This window comes from Papio anubis, chromosome 10 (genome assembly GCF_008728515.1).
Source record: "Papio anubis isolate 15944 chromosome 10, Panubis1.0, whole genome shotgun sequence".
In the NCBI taxonomy this organism is placed as follows: domain Eukaryota; kingdom Metazoa; phylum Chordata; class Mammalia; order Primates; family Cercopithecidae; genus Papio; species Papio anubis.
Window position 1 is genome coordinate 114,815,754 of NC_044985.1, and position 18,251 is coordinate 114,834,004.

Consider the following 18,251-nt stretch of genomic DNA (forward strand, 5'->3'; position numbering starts at 1 on the left):
ATACAACGGTGTGTGTGTGAGCGTGTGAGCACACACATGCATGTTTAACCAGAGCTAAAACAACCTTAACTGAGTCTCAGAGAATGCTTTCTACTATTTGGGTCACACTTTTTCTCCTCTCAAAGTGTTTGTCTCCAAACTTTAGTGCACAAGAGTCCCTTGGTTGTCAAACCCAAAACTTAAGGCAAGCCTGCAAAGGGGCCAGGAGCTGAGCCCACCTACCCTAGCAGAGAACTGTGGATTCAGCCTTGCTGGAGAAGGCGAAGGAGTGCCTAGTTAACTTGAAAGCAGCCTGTGCTTTAAAGTGTAGCAAAGCAAAGCTGCAGGCTTTATTCCCTGGGGTCAGGAGGCCTGGACTTTGTCCTGTTTGTATGGCAAACATAGCCAGCCCAGTGAGTGAGTGCAGGAAGCTGGCTGTTTGTATCCAGGGGCTGCATAACCGCTTCTGACCTGGTTTTGTGTGTTAGTGGATCAAGGATTGGGACAGAGGCGGAATGTGGCCTGAGCAGCCTGCCACTTGTGTAACCTTGGAGCTCAGGAAGAAATGAGGTGCAAGGCAGGGTGGATAGCCAGGATCCCACATGGACCCTTCAGATGCTTTTGGTCTGAGCCAGAGCCCTCTGGGTCGCTTATATTTGGGGCTGCCTAATTGGGACTGGAGGCAGAGATAGCCATACTGGGACATGTCATGGTTCACACTAGTGGGGACCAGGATGTGGGGTAGCTCAGGTCCAAACCGGGGCTGGGCGCTGAGGCCACTGTGGGGCTGTGGTTTTGGCAAGGGTGAGAACCCTCTGTGGTGTCCTCCCTGGGCTCCCCAGCCCCAGCTGGGACTCCTGCCACAAATGCAGACCGAGGACTGCCTGTTCTTTGACCAGTGAAATTCAGAGACCCTCAAGGAAGGCTTGTTGTTGTCCTCGTCTGCACTCGCTTAGTAATTAGGTGCCTCGCTTAGTCCTGTGACCAAGCCTGATTTTGAGTCGTGGTTACAGAAACTTAGTTTGTGTCTTGTAGCCCTGAGTTCCTCCTCTTCCTCACCAGTCAACAATATCTCAGAGCAGGGTGTTGTCCTGAATCATTACCCCAACCCCAGCCTAAGCTCACCCTGACCACCACTGTCCCAGGCACTGGCTCCAGAACTCCTGGCTGCCAGGGTAGCCCCCGCCCCCAGCCCCTTGCTCCTAGACAGGAGGGAGTGGGTCTCACCTTTAGCCTCTGCCCCCGGTTCTGGTCTGACCCAGCATATGGCAGCTCCAAAGAGCGGACAAAACCTTGAAGCAAGGCCAAAGGGCCAGGCCTGAATGGGAGGTCAGAGGGAAGAAGGCCCAGGAGAAGGTCTAAGCCAACCCTGTCTAAAAGGAATCTAACGCAGGCACGTAGGTAGCTTTCTATGGTGGCCACATTAGAAAAAAGTAAAAAGAAACAGATAAAATTAATTTTAATCATACATTTCATTTAGCCCAACATATCTAAAATATCATTTCAACTGTAAATTATCGAGACATTCTGCCCTCTGTTTTGCATATTGTCTTGGAATCCCATGAGAAGTTTAAACTTAGAGCCCAATTCAGATATTACATTTTCATCAGAAAAACTTTATCTGTATTTAGATTTCATTAAATGTACACATCCTCAAATTGTTTCAAATATACTCAAAGGTTTTGCAGCTATGGAATTAGTATCTATTTTTAAATTTCAATTAATTAAAGTTTAGAATGCATTTCCTCAGATGCACTAGCCACATTGCAGCTGCTCTATAGCACTTATGGTTGGTGGCTACTGTATTGGACAGCACCCCTCGAGAACAGGGGAGGCCTGGCGCGGTGGCTCATGCCTATAATCACAGCACTTTGGGAGGCCGAGGTGGGTGGATCACCTGAGGCCAGGAGTTCAACACCAGCTTGGCCAAGATAGTGAAACCCCATCTCTACTAAAAATACAAAAATTTGCCGGACATGATAGCGGGCACCTGTAATCCAAGCTACTGGAGGCTGAGGCAGAGAATCGCTTGAACCCGGGAGGCAGAGGTTGCAGTGAGCCGAGATTGCGCCACTGCACTCCAGCCTGGGTGATAGAGCGAGACTCCGTATCAAAAAAACAAAAACAAACAAAAAAAAAACAAACACGGGAAACAGGTGAGAGACCTGTCTTGGGGTTCATTGTGATTCCTGCGGCATTTGCCTCCACAGTCACCCAGAGCTTGCTAGTCACCCCAGACCCTTGGGCAAGGGCAGGACAGCGGCGTCCAGGAGTCGGCTTGTGAAGGGCAGCCTTCCAATTGCCCAAAATATGCGCCCTCCTGGACATCATCCTTGGAAGAGAACCTAGTTCCTTACCCATCCTTTCGTACCTCAGTCCACCCAGACCAATTCCAGCCTTGATGAGGCGTTTCCCTCTGACCCAGCACCCACTCATGGGAGGCCCGTGTCTCCCGGCTGCGTTTCGCATCTCTGCTCCCATGAATAAATGCTTTTACTCTAAAAATATGTGGCACGCGTGTTGTACGTGAAACAGCCACCAGCCTCGTGCTGAGTAGCCATAAAATCCGTGGTGTATTGAGCGCTGCGCTGCGCGTCCCGGCGGCCCTGCCAGGTAGGAGGATCCAGCCATCCCTTTTCCTTTTGCGGGAGAAGCTGGGCTCGGGGGACGCCCGCGGCCACAGCGCTGAGCTGCGAAGTGGCAGAGCACGGATTTGATTCCCGGGCTCCCGGGCTCCACGGGCCTCCCCTTTCCACCTTATCTCCGTGCAGCTCAAGAGGCAGTCGAGCTCGATTCTTGACGGTAGAACCGAGCCCTTCTAAAACCCGGGACTTGAATGCCTGCAGGCTGCGCGGTGCGGTAGGGGCGGTCACAGCTTCCTCCCCAGCGCCCGCCTCCTAGGAGGCATTGCGCCCACTAGCGGGCGCCGCGGGGAGATGCTCTGGGCAGCTCGGAAACCACAGTGGCCTCGCCGGGAAAGAGAGCGCACAACCCAGGGTCAGGCACCGCCGCGATTTCCTCCCCGAACCCTGACAAGGCTCCCAGCCCAGCCGATACCTGTGTAAGGCCACAGCTGACCTTGATTGGGCTTTAAGAAGTTTTGTGTCACTCAACTTTGGAGGGAGGTTGTTTCTAAACCGAGCGCATCCTAAGAATTCTTTCCGTGATTTCACTATGTTCTAAAAAATAGAGCTCATTTTAGAGTCTTGGACACGGCAGGGATTTCAGAACCGTAGGTCTGAGTTCTAGCCCTGTGCCAATAACTAAATGACCGGGTATTCATCCGATCATCCGAGAAACATTTATTGAGCACCTATTATGTGCCCAATAACTGCTAGTTACTCTAGTGGGCAGTGAGATGAATTACCCAAGATGTGGCATTGCCCTTGAGTAGTTCCTTGCCTAGTTGGGACTGGGGCAAGGAGATGTGATACCAGCTGTGTGGAGTAAAGGCTTTAAGAGAGCCCATGGTGGGCTGGGCCAAGAAAGGCTTCCTGGAGGAGGTGCCGCCTGACTGAGACTCAAAGTAAGTGGTGTTAACCTGGAGTGTGGGGGAGAGAGCCTTGACGACAGAGACACGAGCAGGTACAAAGGTCAGCGACAAGGTACATGGCCATGTGGCCACTCTGGGAGCTTCAGGGGTTCAGGATGGCTGGAGTGTGGCACGCCAGAGCCACACTGCAGACACATGAAGATAGTCCCACCATCCTGGAGGAGAAAGTCGTGCTCATGTTGGTTCTGATCATGCTCCTGGCTGGCTGTGAAGAGTGGACCGAAGGCTTCTGGGACTGTAAGCAGGAAGTCAAGGCTGTAGGAGGCAGTCGTGGTCTGGAAAGAAGAGGGGGAGGCAACTATTGGGTCATGGAGTGAGGATGGGAGAGGCCGGTGTGAGAGATTAAAGAGGAGATCTGGTGCTGACGGTTGTGGGAGAAAAGAAGAGTCAGATTTCTGTTGCAGTGGCTGATGGATGTCCTTCACCCACACTGAGGTCAAGGAAGGAGACACACAACTCCGGGGTCACAACAGTGGGCACAACTTTGAGGTCACCGAGTTGAAGGAGCCTGTGACTCCACCAAGCAGAGATGCCCGGGAGGTGTGTGAGTCTCAGGAGAGAGGGCAGGGCAGTAGAGACACGTTGTATGAGCCACCACCTTGTGCACAGCAGCCAATGGCATTTCACTCTCACAGGGGATGCAGGGAGTGAGAAGAAGGCTATGGACAGAAACACAGAAGAAAGATGCAAAAAAAAAAAAAAAAATAGAGTCCAAGATGGGGACTGAAGGTTTGAAGGAGCAGAATTAATCAGAGTTGAGTTTCAAAAAGATTGCTCTGGCTAAAGAATGCAGAATGGACTGGAGAGGGAGAAGCCACAGGCCTGGGCCAGTCACCCAGGAGGGAGAACAGAATCCTCCGGGGGAAGGAGCCTGATGTCTGCGTCCAAGCTTCTTACCTTTTGCCCATCTCACAGGTTCACGTGAGGCTCACACGGGTTTGTGGCAATGACACACACAACATCCAAGTGGAAGACAGGATTGTCCTCTCATGCAGAATGCCTTCTCCTTGAAGAGCAGAGGTGGCACGTTGACCACCTCTCTGTTTTAAAACATGTTGAATTAGTAGCCAACATTTAAAATTCTGGAGATACTGCATGAAATTCTCATTTCTGGCTTCTCTTAGAAAAAAACATAGGTCTTCCAACTGTCACCCTGCATTCTTAGCAGGAACTGAGTAGCAGTTGCTCTCTTTAGATGGGACACTCACTTTTTTTTTTTTTTGATGGAGTCTCACTCTATCGCCAGGCTGGAGTGCAATGGTGCGATCTCGGCTCACTGCAATCTCCGCCTCCCAGGTTCAAGCGATTCTCCTGCCTCAGCCTTCCAAGTAGCTGGGAATATAGGCAGCCACCACGACACCTGGCTAATTTTTGTTTTTAGTGGAGATGGGGTTTCACTATGTTGGCCAGGCTGGTCTCGAACTCCTGACCTCAGGTGATCCACCCACCTGGGCCTCCCAAAGTACTGGGATTACAGTTGTCAGCCACTGTGCCCTGCCAGTCACTCACTCTTTATCACAGTCCCCACCACCCCCTAGTGCCTCCTTGACACTGTTAGTTGCCATTCGCCATCCTGTGGAGCTTGTATTTTCTTTTGCTGGGCCTGCTTTACTCATTTTCATTACCCGTTGGCATTTGTTTGTGAATCCTCTAGGGGTTTGGGGCACACAGGTGTCTTCATGTGAGGGCTTGGTAGAAGGGCCTCTGTAGAGCCGGGTGCAGTGGCTCACGCCTGTAATCCCAACACTTAGGGAGGCCGAGGTGGGCAGACCATGAGGTCAGTACATTGAGACCATCCTGGATAACACGGTGAAACACTGTCTCTACTAAAAATACAAAAATTAGCCAGGTGTGATGGCACGTGCCTGTAGTCCCAGCTACTCAGGAGACTGAGGCAGGAGAATCGTTTGAACCCAGGAGGTGGAGGTTGCAGTGAACCAAGATCATGCCATTGCACTCCAGCCTGGGTAGCAGAGAGAGATTCTGTCTCAAAAAAACAGAAGTGCCTCTGTAGAATGACACCTCAAGTAATCTGTTTCCTTTGCATGCACATCTTCTCGAGCCCTGCCTTTCAATCCGAGCCACAGGCTCTTCAAAAGTGTTCAATAATTATGTTTAATATATTTTAAACAGCCACAGTTTAAGAATTCTAACTTTTTTTAAAAAAAAAACTCACACATAGAACAAAATGTGTTATCAAGCACATTTAATTCGCTGGCAGCCACAAGACATTGATTGTGCCCCTAGGTTAGGTAGAAGGCCATAGAAATGAACTTGCCATCGCTGTCCGATTGAAGAGTTTAACTTGATAGTGCATGGCCAGTGGCTGAAAAAATGCTACCGTTTGCCACTATTCTTTGTCAAGACTTTCTCAGTACTGACTCTTGAAATAAATTGGCTTACTGAAGCTAGTATAAGACTGCAAATGGCCATTGCAACTGCCATTTCAAATTTCTGAAGATGTATTAGAAGCGAAGAACCCACTGCCGTCAGGGGAAAAGAGGACCTAGGGAGATAGAAGGAAAGAATGGAAGACATTTTTTCTCTCTTGGAAAGGCTTTCACCATGTAACTACTGCACATTTTAATACACTGACAACACTGGACATTATTCCAAAAGTAAGTAAAAACCTTCATTGTTTAACTTTATAATAAGCCAATGATTACTTGTGGATTCATTATGATAATAAAGCACTTCTGTGGGGATTTTCTTTTTTTTTTTTTTATGATGGGTTTTGCTTTAGAAAACAATGGAAAGCCACTTTTCTAAAAAAACGCTGTCTGCCGCTGCCCCAATTCCCCAAGTATTGGCTGGTGGGAGATGTGCTGCAGCGAGACCTCCCACCAGCAGGTGGCACTGCGCGTAATGCTCGCACCTCCCCTCAACACCCTTTCTCTCAGCAACGGCGGGTGATGATGGGGTCCTCTCTTTATAGGTGTGGCCATTCTAATGCCTGACCTCAGGTGCAGACCAGTATTCCCACCGCGCGGTACTCCTGACCTCGAGGAGGTTTACAGAAAACAGTGGTGTTCTCCGTTTACCCTTCCGCGAGAACTGGGGAGTAGACCGCGGCGCAGAAGACGCAGTCCCGGGGAGAATTCGCGCCGGGCGGCAGGCGGGGCGGCAGGCGGGGCGGCGGGCAGCCCCGGGGCGGGAGGGGTCCTGGCGAGAAGAGAGCCGGCGGCCTGAGGAGGCGACTGACTGAGCAGCGCACCCGCGGAGCGAGGAGGCGCGGTGAACTGAGCGGGTCCTGAGCTGACAGATACACTGCGCAGCTGAAACGGCGAGGGAGCCGACGGGCGAGTGAGGGGCGCAGCCATGATCACCTCGGCCGGTGAGTGCGGCTCGGAGCCAGCGCCTGGAGGGAGGAGCCGCCGTCGCGCCGGCTTTTAGCTGAGTCAGGGCCGGTGACTGGGCACCTCCCGGCGGAGCGCTGGCCTGGGCAGCTTCTCGCTGCCTAAGGCCCACCTCCGGGCCGGGGGCTGGGAGTCTGATCAGGCCACTGCTTGCTTCTCTGGCTTGAGGGAATCGAGCCGGGTCGACCGCCTTGGCATCCTTCCCCAACCACACCCCAGCGCCAGGACCCAAGGGGCTTCCTGGGCCTTCCCCCTACCCCAAAAGGGTTTCCCTTTTTTCCTCTGCCTCCCATTCTTGGCCGTGTGAGGTCGTCCAGCTCCAGTCCTTCCCCGCAGGGGGTCGGGGTGGGATGGGCTCCTGTGCCATTGAATAGTAAGGCAACCCCCCTGGCCAGGCAGCCTAACAGCTACAGAAGTGTTTCTGGACGTGGCCGAGCTCCTTTCTCCTTAGAATGAAACCCGGAATTAGGTTTGAGATGGCTCATTTCTGGGTCCGACCCAAGGGTGTTCATTCAAAACAGATAACTTTTGCGTTCGGTGAAGACCCTGAAGACGCCTTGGAGATAACTTTATACTGAGAGCCTACTTACCCTTTCGAGGTTATGTGCTCAGTCTGTTGATTGTACATTCAAGAAAGGTGGATGGATCTGCGGAGCAGGTTTCATACACGCAAACCATTGCATAGGTAGATTCACGTAGTGACTTTTGCAATGGAGTAAGTTACAGAGATCAAGTTTCAATGGAGACTTCAGCTCCCCCGACAGGTTGACTTGCTTGTAGCTGTCCAGAGCCTTGGTACTTTTTTTCCTTGCCTGCTTACATACCCTTTTCTCATTTTCCTACTCTGTGCTTGACTCACGAAAAAAAAGCATTTTATTGTAAACAAACTGGTGAGCAGAAGACAGTAATCTGAATGGTAAGGCGATCGAAAGTTTATTTTTACGAGGATTGGTTAAGGAGATCGTTGGAGATACTGGGAGACATAGTTACTTTCAAACATTTGAAGAGCTGTCACTTGTACCTGGAATAAGACTTTTTGTCCCCAAGGAATACAAGTGATCGCGAGATGAATTTTAGTTCGGTATCAGGAAGTTTTTCCAGTCAGAGCTTTGTACAGATCAAATAAACACTCAGTTTCTAGCCGCTTATAGGCCTCATTCTATTTCAAATCCATCCATTACCATTGTTTCTTCTAACTTGGCCCAAACCACCTTCATCTCTTGTCTGGGTTACTATATCAGCCTTAAGGCTTTGTTTTCGACCATTACCTCCATACAGTCCGTTTTTCTTGTGAAGTATGCTTTTTGAAACTTTAATCACGTAATACTTCTTCGTTTACAATCCACCAGTGCTTCCATTGTGTTTAGAGCAGCCGTGTCCAACCCTTTGTCAAGGACTTTTTTTCTTATCTGTGGTGGCGGATATCGTGAAAATTATACACAAAGTTTTTTTTTGTTTGTTTTTTGTTTTTGTTTTTAGCTCATTAGCTATCATTAGTGTTAGTGTATTTTATGTGTGCCCCAAGACAGTTCTTCTTCCACTGGAGCCCAGGGAAGCCAAAAGGTTGGACACCCCTGGCATACAGTAAAATCCAGACTCTTAACCAAGGACCCGCATGATCTGATTCCCACCTTGTCTTGTAGTACTCTGTTCTTCACTCAATACATCCTAATCACACTGGCTTTTTTGTTCCTTGAATATGTCAGTTTCTTTCCTATCTCGGGGCCCTGGCACATTCTGTTCCTTTCTAGTCTTCTTTTCCTCAGATTTTCCCTTAGCTTCTCAGTCTTTCCTCTCACTCAAATGTTATCCTTCCCTGATCATTCTATTGAAACACGCTTACTCTCTCTCCACCACAACTCTGTAGTTACCTTGTTTGTTTACTTGCATGTCTTGACTGAAGAGCTCAGTCAGCTAATCAAAGCAATTCATCAGTCCCTTGAGTTTTTAAAATAGAGGCTGAAAAAGCACTTGGTGACAATATAATAGACTTTAAGCCTCTTTAAGGTGGCAAAACTAATAATTTTTGAGGTCCTCTCCTGAGATTCTGTGGTGATCATATAGTACGTGTTTATTAATGCCATTGAAGTTTATTGGGTTACTTGTCAACTGTCTTTAAAATATTTTGTCACTTTGTTTTCTGTCCTATGGCTCACGTTGGCTTAGAATTTGTCCCAGGTGCTAAACAGGCTAGTGTCCTGGTTCTGGTGTGGACTAGTCAATTTGTTCATTCATTTATTGACCAGGCAGTTGCTAGGCACTAGCATACGGTGGTGAATAAGAGCTCAACATGTTCTATTAGTTTTTTTCAAGAGGTTTGACCATGCAGGGGAGTGGAGAGAGAGAGAGAGAGGTACTTACAGGCAGGAGATGTGAAATTGAGTGAGTTTGTGTTTTTTTTTTTTAAACATCATACAGACACATAAAGGCAAGTTGTGCTAAAAAGCTTTAAAACAATAGTCCCCCACCTCACTTTCCCTCCCCTGATCCCCAGAGGCAACTATTCCCAACTTTTAAGCTGTGTCTTCTGGAACATATCTCCATATTTGTAAATAATATCCAAATATTTCTGTCAAGTGATTCAACAAGTTTAGACCAGTATCTGCTCAGTTCCTATAATGGCATAAGAAGTTTTTAGCATCCTTAGGCCTTTCCCATTCTCTCCCCTCTCCAGAAGAGAGTTCTGTTTTGTTTTTAAGATGGGAAGTACTAATGTATGGAGTGTATTTTATTTAGTTCTGGTCCATGGCCAGAGGCTGAGTTTCCAAGCCAGGACAATCATGTAACCGGTTAGTCATAAGTGGAACCAAACCAAAGAATGTAAAAATCCATCTCCCTTTTTGGTAAAAGCCGTTCAGATACATTGATTGAGGATAGGTAGCGGTTTTAGTATTAGATGTTCTGTTATTTAAGATCTGTTCTACATTTAAAGCGTTCTGGCCTGTCCTCTTACTCCTTATCACTAGTTTGCAATTTTTTCTTTTTCATTGATTGAATTTTGAAATTTATCTGTTCCCTGTGCTGTCCATTCAGAATCCCTGTTCTGGCCTTGTCATACCAACCTGGAGTACCAAGAGGTTCTTTATATCTGCTTTTATGCTACTTTAGTTTTGCTTGGTAGATTTTGTATCTTTTCCTGTATGGCTCTCTAAAGACTGCTTAAGCTATTTGGCAAACCTATACTTGTCCATTAGAAATGGCTACATCTAACTAAGTTGCCTTGACACTTTTTAATCAAATCACAGTTTCAACTCAGTGTTCTGGAATGATTTTAAAACCCACATGGAAAACATTTGAGAGTGGTTTCCTTTGTGGTCTAAGTACAATAATTTCCCGTATCATTTTTCCAATAATCCCTTTGACCTTTGACTATATTTCAAGCTGTGTTCTTTTGGAGAGGACAATTATTCCTTTTACTCTCCTATGTTAGTGGTAATACCCTGAGGCTAAGAGAAGCCATATGGAGAACACTGTGCTTGGGTAATTGAATTCAGAATGAGTATGATTGTTCATCATTTAGTAAAACCCAGGTTACTTGTGATAAGAAAGAGGTGCCATAATATACACACCTTGAAATAATTGAAGTATTTTACCTTGTTGAGTTGATGACTAAATGCTCCCATTTTTGTAAGTAATCTTATAACTGTTGATTTATTTTGTATGAATAATTTTATTCTAAAATTGTACAGGAAAGTTTCCCATTTTAATCAGTAAATTAGGCCAATGGTTCTCAAACTATAGGAAGCAAAAGAATCACAGTACTGGGCCCCATCTCCATAATTTTTGATTCAGTAGATCTGGAGTGGGGCCAAGAATTTGTATTTCTAACAGGTTCCCAAGCAATGCTAATGCTGTTATTCCAGGGACCACACTTTGAAAACCATTGAATTAGGCAAGTGATGTGATATATGTGGTGCCATGAGGGTTTGATAATATAGTTAAGTCTTAAACTTGAGATATAAACCTTTACACTTTCAAAGAAAAATAATCATTCCCCTAGAGAAGTTACCCCTCAAAAAAATTGTTTTTCAGCCATCATATATTTTTGACCAGGTGTTAATTTCCACTTTAATGAGAATGTGTTTCATAATCATGTTACATCTTTTCTCTCATAGCTGGAATTATTTCTCTTCTGGATGAAGATGAACCACAGCTTAAGGTATGAATTGAAGAAAAAGTAACTAGGCTTAGTGTGAATACTGTGAAGCCTTTTGAATTTAGTGATGTCTGTAATCTTCCATCATTTAAAGTTGCTATCCTAGCTGACTTGTACCCAATTATTGTAACCTAGCCAGAGAGGATAGTATTTTGGCCACAGCAGTTGGTTTCCCTTGAGTTTAACAAAGCTAAGACAAATAAACCTCATTACGGCACTTGAATAGCCCCCTAATTTCCTTTTTTTTTTTTTTTTTAATCTTTCTCCTTTTTTGAGACAGAGTCTCACTTTGTCACCCAGGCTGGAGTGCAGTGTGTGGTCATGGTTCACTGCAGCCTCGACCTCCTGGACTCAAATGATCCTCCCACCTCAGCCTCCCAAGTAGCTAGGACTATAGGCGTGCACCACCACACTCAGCTAAGCTATTTTTAAATTTTTTTGTTGTGATGGGGTCTCACTATGTTGTCCAGGTTGATCTCAAACTCCTGCTTCTGGGCTCAAGTGATCCCCCTGCCTTGACCTCCCAAAGTACTGGGATTACGAGTTTGAGCCACCACACCTTCCCCTCCCCCGACCCCAGTTTCGTTGTCAACAGAAAACACAAAAAGGTGTTGCTTCTCTTTCACATATTTAAAGTTTTTTATTTGATGGAAATTTGGGATGTACTTCTAGTGGCTCTAGATACTTGATTCCTATACATCTAAACCAGCAACCTGGAGTTAATTGTTTATATTCAAAGAAGAAAAATGTTGATGATTGGAAAAAGAAAAGAAATGTGTAAACTCAAGAAAAAGTATAAGTTGATAAATTTTTATATTTGTCATAGAGTAAAAGTTTGAGTAAATATTACTGAGGATTTGATCATTGATTTGCTGAAAATAATTTTTTAAGGAAGTGTAATGATAAGTCTATCTCAAAATAGGATTTTGGTTGTCTTTTACAGGAATTTGCACTACACAAATTGAATGCAGTTGTTAATGACTTCTGGGCAGAGATTTCCGAGTCTGTAGACAAAATGTAAGAAGTTATTTTTATAAATCAGAATAAGGTAGATCAAATTTAATTGTCAATGTGGGTCTTGTGGCTTATTGATTCATTTAGAAATTTGCTGTTAACTGAATTGTGGCTTGAATATTTAGATTTGGGATTTTTAGGGAAAACCACAGTTTGAACTAGACCTGTACTTCTAATTTCTTTCAGAGAGGTTTTATACGAAGATGAAGGTTTCCGGAGTCGGCAGTTTGCAGCCTTGGTGGCATCTAAAGTATTTTATCACCTGGGGGCTTTTGAGGAGTCTCTGAATTATGCTCTTGGAGCGGGGGACCTCTTCAATGTCAATGATAACTCTGAATATGTGGAGACTATTATAGGTAATTATCATTTATCTGGTAAGGCTTTATCTTGTCGGCTTCTTTCTTGCTATAGTGCACATAGAAGCTTTTTTCCTGAGTTTGATGTTGCCAAATTTCATTTTAATTGGAAGTTCATAATCTTTGTGTAATAATTTTATGCAGGCTGAGTTTTTAGATCTGCCCTTCAACTGAGTGCTGGTTCTCAGCGGTTGTGATGATCACCAGTCCAATAAGCATACTGTTAGAGGAAAAGATTAAATCAGATTACTATGAGTAACAAGTGGTACCAGTTTATGTAGTTTTTTTTCGAATACAAGAAACCATTATTGAGTATCCGCATTGTGCTAGGCACCATGCTAGTCACTCTGCATACCATGGTTTATTCCACAACTACCCCGTGAGGAAGGAGCTAGCCGTTTTACAAATGAGACAACTTGGGTTTTGAGGTGATAAAGACATGGTTATTAAATAGGAGGATAAAATTTAAAACCTGGTTTTACTCACTCCAAAACCCATACTGTTTCTACCTGTAACCATTGTTTTCTTACTTGTTTCCTTATTTTTGAAGGAAGGGGATAACACACAGGCAAGGCTTTGAATTTTCTGACACATATTTCAACCAGAGTTGTAAATTCAACCAGTTATGTAAGATTTTATACAAAGATTTTATAGCGTAAAAAAATGCTTGAAAACTCTTGATGTAGTAAATGAAAGAAGGGACTGCATACCCTTCAGACATGTCTTTATCAAACTTTGGATTCATAGTACAGAGAGCTCAAGGGCATGTTCTGTCAGGACTGTACAGTGTAGATATTTCACATTGCTGATTAATAGAAGATCTGTATTATTCACTTGAACACGTACAAGGAGGAAGTTGGTATTCTCTTTCAGAAATTGGGAAATGCTGCACAAGGGGGTTGATGGAGGTATCTTCATCTGTCCCTGGGATTCTGTGTTCATGTTTTTAAAGTTTTTGCTATGATGATGATAAAATTTTGCAAGTTACTTTATTGCTGTCGGAGGCTCATTGAATTGGGCTGTCATCTGTGAATCCAGTGGGAAGAACTGATGGCTTAAAAGGATGGACCATATTATTTGAAACTAGAGTACTTTCTTCACTTTAAGCTAGAAGCAGGGGGTGAAATACCTTACTTACCTCTTCTATTTGATGGATTTTTGTGTTTTAAATAGGGGCAGGATCTCACTGTGTTGACCAGGGTGGTCTGAAACTCCTGGCCTCAAGCAGTTCTCCTGCCTTGGCCTCCCAGAGTGTTGGAATTAACTGACGTGACCCACCACAGCCAGCCTGTTTTTTTTTTGTTTTTTTTTTTTAATGAAAGTTTATGGGTTTTTTACAACAGTGATCTACAAATGCTTACAGTGCCACCATTGTACAAATTGTGCTTTTAAACTGGACTGTTGGTACGAAGTGCTATGGCATGGTAGATGCTTTCTCTGTCTCTAAACACTGTATGATTTTACCTTTGGAAGGTGAGTTTTGATCAATAGACCAGTTCTGTTTGCATTTATTTACTTAAAAGAGGGGTTCACCCTTGCTCTAGTTTTGTAGGGCACATTTTTTAAGATGTCAGTGAGATTCGTGAGGGGATATGCAAGATAGGATTTGGAAAAGGCTTTCTAATGTCTTAGTGAATATCGTAAACAGTACCTCCAGAAAATCCAGGACTCATAAATCTCCAAGTTATGACAAGGCTTTAGCAGGAAATGAGGCTGAGTTTTAGTTATAAACCTGGGATATATTTATGACATATATGTAAACCTGGTGAATGAGAACATGAATCTCATTTGAAATCTGGGACCTACATTTTTCCCCCTCAGTTATATAATCTAAGGAAAATTCCCCAGATGTTCTAATTTTGAGGTTCCTCTCTGATGCGGCAGGGGTAATGTTTCCTCACTTAACTACAGTTGGTTCAAAAAGCTCACATTAGGGCCTGGTGGACATTTTCTACAACTGGAATTCTTTAAGGTCTATTTTGTATTATAACATCCACTGTGTTTGTTTGTTTGTTGGCAGAGTTTTTCTCTGTTGCCCAGGCTGGAGTGCAGTGGCACGATCTTGGCTCGCTGCAACCTCCACCTCCCTGGTTCAAGTGATTCTTGTGCCTCAGCCTCCCAAGTAGGTGGAATGACAGGTGCACAGTACCACACCCGGCTACTTTTTGTATTTTTTGTAGAGATGGGGTTTTGCCGTATTGGCCAGGCTGGTCTTGAACTCCTGGCCTCAAGCGATCCGCTTGCCTTGGCTTCCCAGGATTTTTGAATTACAGATGTGAGCCACTGACCCAGACCACTGTATTCTTACTAACTATACCTGAACCTTCATGGTTCTACCTGAATCTTGAATGTAGTATATTCCAATTTATAAAAGTCCTCTGCTTCCTTCAAAATATAGACCCATTTAACCCGGGTCATCTATTAGGCCAACAATCATTTCTGCTAGTTCAAATTATTTTTATTTCTTGGGGTATGGTTTGTAAGTAATAAATCTTGCCCTCATCTCCTTACTTCTCTTTGAAAGGGAAAGAGACAAGCCAATGAATTATGGAGAGGATAATTAATGTATATGTCATTCCTCTTGGGTAACTGTTTTATCTTCCTTATGAAGATGGAAGGCTTAGGGAAATGCCCTTCTTTTGGTTGTACTTAGAAAGTTTACGGAGCTTGCAGTGAGCCGAGATTGCGCCACTGCACTCCAGCCTGGGCGACAGAGCAAGACTCCGTCTCAAAAAAAAAAAAAAAAAAAGAAAGTTTAAGGTGTGATTGCAAAGAAATATAGCTAAATTGCAAATAAATGTTTCTTATCAGGTGTGCTATTGATATCCTTCAGTATGTCACACCCTCCCCTCCATGCACCCAAATCATTGTGAAATAGGAAGCTAAATTGGGCACAAACACTTATGCATGAATGTTCAGACACCTTGGGAGAAATAGGTTCCACCTCCCTCACACTGAGACAATAAATAGAGTCAGGAACCACATAATGACAGACTACATAGACAACAGATGTCCCATAAGAGTACAATACCATATTTTTACTGTGCCTTTTCTGTGTTTAGACACAAATACTATTGCCTATAGTATGCAGGACAGTAATATGCTATACAGGTTTGCAGCCTAGAAGCACTAGGCCATACCATATAGCCTAGCTATGTAGTAGGTTATATACCATTTAGGTTTGTGTAAGTTCAGTCCATGATGTTTGCACAATGATGAAATCACCTAAAGATATATTTTCCAGTATGTATTACTGTCATTAAGCGACACAGGACTGTTTTTCAAAGGATCTGCTACAGTTACTGGAAAAGTTTTTGGAAATCTTTGGAATTGCCTTTTAAACCTGTGGCACATTGCAAGTCATTTCACCATTACTCTACAGAGACAATTTAGACATAGTTCTTACTCTGAGGTTGCTAATAGTTTCATTAATGCGAAGAAGTCCGATATACTACTATATGATAATTGCTATAATAGGCCTTTAAAAATAACTTCAGCAAAGGCAAATGTTTGTTTTTTGAAAGTGAAACAGCAGCTATTTGTAGCCAATTCTTTTGAATAAGCAGCTTAATCGGGTAGAGTAATAGAATTTTGATCAAAATGAAGTAACAAGATAAAAACTTTAAAAATAAATTAAATAAGAGACAGGGTCCCATTGTGTTGCTCAGGCTGGCCTTAAACTCCTGGGCTCATGTGATCCTTCTGCCTCAGCCTCCTGAGTAGCTGGGACTGTGGGTGAGCACTACCATACCTGGCAGATAGAAATGTTTTGAATAATGTCAGCTGGATTGGAATTAGTGTATAGTTCTCCAGTGTAAATATTATGGGAGAACAGTGTTAATTCAAATTTATAAGTTCTAGCATTTCAAAATTTGGTTAGTGCTTTACTGTCATCCCGTAAGTATATATGATTATAAATGTAGGCATTGCCCTTTCTGATAGTTTAGCCCACAAGATAATCAGTTATTTTATTTCCTCAACAGCAAAATGCATTGATCACTACACCAAACAGTGTGTGGAAAATGCAGATTTGCCTGAAGGAGAAAAAAAACCAATTGACCAGAGATTAGAAGGCATCGTAAATAAAATGTTCCAGCGATGTCTAGATGATCACAAGTATAAACAGGCTATTGGCATTGCTCTGGAGACACGAAGACTGGACGTCTTTGAGAAGACCATACTGGAGTCGGTAGGTAGATGATGTTATTTTAGAGATTATTGTTGATGGGGAATCAGCAAAGCAAGTTATTCAAACTGAAACTTTCATAGGCATGAAAAGAAAATCTAGTTTAGAAATAATAAGATGCTCTTTTGCCAAATATCTTATTTTCATATTTATTTATGAACCTTGGTTGTGTTTTGTGTTCATGGAATATCTGCTTTTATCTTATCACATAATCCTTTGAAGTCTTGCATGGGGAAGTTGTATTAATTACTCTGCCCTTTTTGAGAATAGCCGGGCGTGGTGGGTGGCTCGTGCCTGTAATCCCAGCACTTTGGGAGGCCGAGGCGGGCGGATCACGAGGTCAGAAGATCGAGACCATTCTGGCTAACATGGTGAAACCCCGTCTCTACTAAAAATACAAAAAATTAGCTGGGCGTGGTGCTGGGCGCCTATAGTCCCAGCTACTCGGGAGGCTGAGGCAGGAGAATGGCATGAACCCAGGAGGCAGAGCTTGCAGTGAGCAGAGATCATGCCACTGTACTCCAGCCTGGGCAACAGAGCGAGACTCCGTCTCAAAAAAAAAAAAGACAATAAACTACTATTTTAATTCATTTATTAGGGTTAAAACTACTCAACTATATTCCTGTTTTGCAGTGTTTGCAATAATTAACACAATTTAAGTCACCAACCGAAGTGGTCAGAAAGATACAAAGCTGAGTAAAATGGACATTGATCTGCAGGCTTACTTGGCCTCACCAACTATTTCTTTCCATGAGCTAGCTCTCTGTACACTAGCCATTTTGGTGTCTTCTCATCTAGATGAACCCTGCCTCATTCCTCCTTCCAAAAATATTTTTTACATTCATTTATTTATTTATTTATTTATTTATTTATTTATTTTTGTGAGATGGAGTCTCGCTCTGTCAACCAGGCTGGAGTGCAGTGGCACAATCTTGGCTCACTGCAACCTCTGCCTCCGGGGTTCAAGCAATCCTCCCATCTCAGCTTCCTGAATACCTGGGATTACAGGTGTGTGCTGCCACGCCCAGCTAATTTTTGTATTTTTAGTAGAGATGGGGTTTCACCATGTTGACTAGGCTGGTCTCGAACTCCTGACCTCAAGTGATCCACCCGACTCAGCTGCCCAAAGTGCTGGGATTACAAGTGTGAGCCACCGCACCCGGCCTCCATTCCTTTCTTTGCCTGCTTTATTTCTCCTCACAATTCAGAACTTAGCTCAACTATCACTTGTTTGCAGAACTTTAATCCCAATACCCATGCCCTCCTCAACCCCTACAGCAAAGACTAGGTCCAGTTCTGTGTTAATCTTATGGGGCCCTATATATTTTTTCATGGTGTTTATCCCTTGATAATTATTAAATAGTTAATAGCTATCTTTCCCACCAGGTGTAAGCTATATCGGGACAGGTATTTGTGCCTTTTTCACCACTGTATCCCCAAAACCTAGGTCAGTGTTTAACATCAATAATACGATTTGTTTAAATGAGTGAATGCATGAATGGCCTAATGTGATATAATGGCCTTTGTTTCCCTCTCAGTTTCATTTTTGTACAGTTGTAGCCCATCCTTGTCTTCGCGTGTATAAGATTAAATTTTTTGCTTTCATTGATTCAACAAATATTTTTTGAATGCTTACTGTTTGCCAGATACT

At 44.0% G+C, this 18,251-nt stretch overlaps 1 protein-coding gene across 1 annotated transcript in view; it reads left to right on the forward strand.

Moving 5' to 3' along the window:
• Positions 1-6,693: 6,693 nt before the first annotated feature.
• Positions 6,694-18,251, forward strand: part of PSMD1 (proteasome 26S subunit, non-ATPase 1) — a 120,816-nt gene continuing 109,258 nt past the window's right edge. Inside the window, exons 1-5 of the mRNA XM_003908061.4 lie at positions 6,694-6,866; positions 11,004-11,047; positions 11,988-12,061; positions 12,245-12,414; positions 16,398-16,603. Coding sequence (XP_003908110.1) covers positions 6,851-6,866; positions 11,004-11,047; positions 11,988-12,061; positions 12,245-12,414; positions 16,398-16,603 — 510 coding nt within the window. The 5' untranslated portion in view covers positions 6,694-6,850. The remainder of the gene's footprint in view (positions 6,867-11,003; positions 11,048-11,987; positions 12,062-12,244; positions 12,415-16,397; positions 16,604-18,251) is intronic.